The 605-nt window shown below is 29.9% G+C and overlaps 1 protein-coding gene across 1 annotated transcript in view; it reads right to left on the reverse strand.

Annotated features, from left to right (window-relative positions):
• Nucleotides 1-504: 504 nt before the first annotated feature.
• The window catches only part of LOC119590510 (protein fuzzy homolog), a 4,603-nt gene continuing 4,502 nt past the window's right edge, over nucleotides 505-605 (reverse strand). Inside the window, exon 5 of the mRNA XM_037939159.1 lies at nucleotides 505-523. Within this exon, the coding sequence (XP_037795087.1) occupies nucleotides 505-523 (19 nt within the window). The remainder of the gene's footprint in view (nucleotides 524-605) is intronic.

The raw sequence follows: 605 nt of genomic DNA on the forward strand, positions 1-605 counted from the left end.
ATCACTATATCACCTGCTCCTTTCCCATATTACTTTTGGAATTATGATGGATACATGATTTTGCATTATACATTTTTATTACATACTTGTAAGTTTTTCCCTTTTTTACCCATACAAAAGGTATCTGACATACCATGAATGATGATTAGCCATTTTATTGTGGCTGAGAGGCTAAATGGGCTGAGGATTAGTCTTTAGGATTACATCAGAGAAAACTACAAATTCTAACAGAAGGGGCCAAAAAAATTATTACATGTCTGGGGAAAAACAGTTAATTAATTTTCATGATAAAAAAAACATCATCATCTCCACTGAGGCAGATTAATATACATGCAACTATATTGATTGATTTAAATAATTTTGAAGTCTACTGAGAAGATCACCTACTACAAGTATATTCACAGTATATACAGTACATGATCAAGAAATTAACTACTACTAGCTGATTGCATGGCTAGATTTAACATATCAAATTGATAATTTTTTTTTTAAACATTTTTAAAACTAAATCAGTGAAAATCCACTACAGAACACATGAAAAATTTACATTTATATGAGAATTTCAATGTCTTCTGCAACCACTGATATGCCAGTAACTGTTACAT

This window comes from Penaeus monodon, chromosome 27, assembly GCF_015228065.2.
Source record: "Penaeus monodon isolate SGIC_2016 chromosome 27, NSTDA_Pmon_1, whole genome shotgun sequence".
Lineage (NCBI taxonomy): Eukaryota > Metazoa > Arthropoda > Malacostraca > Decapoda > Penaeidae > Penaeus > Penaeus monodon.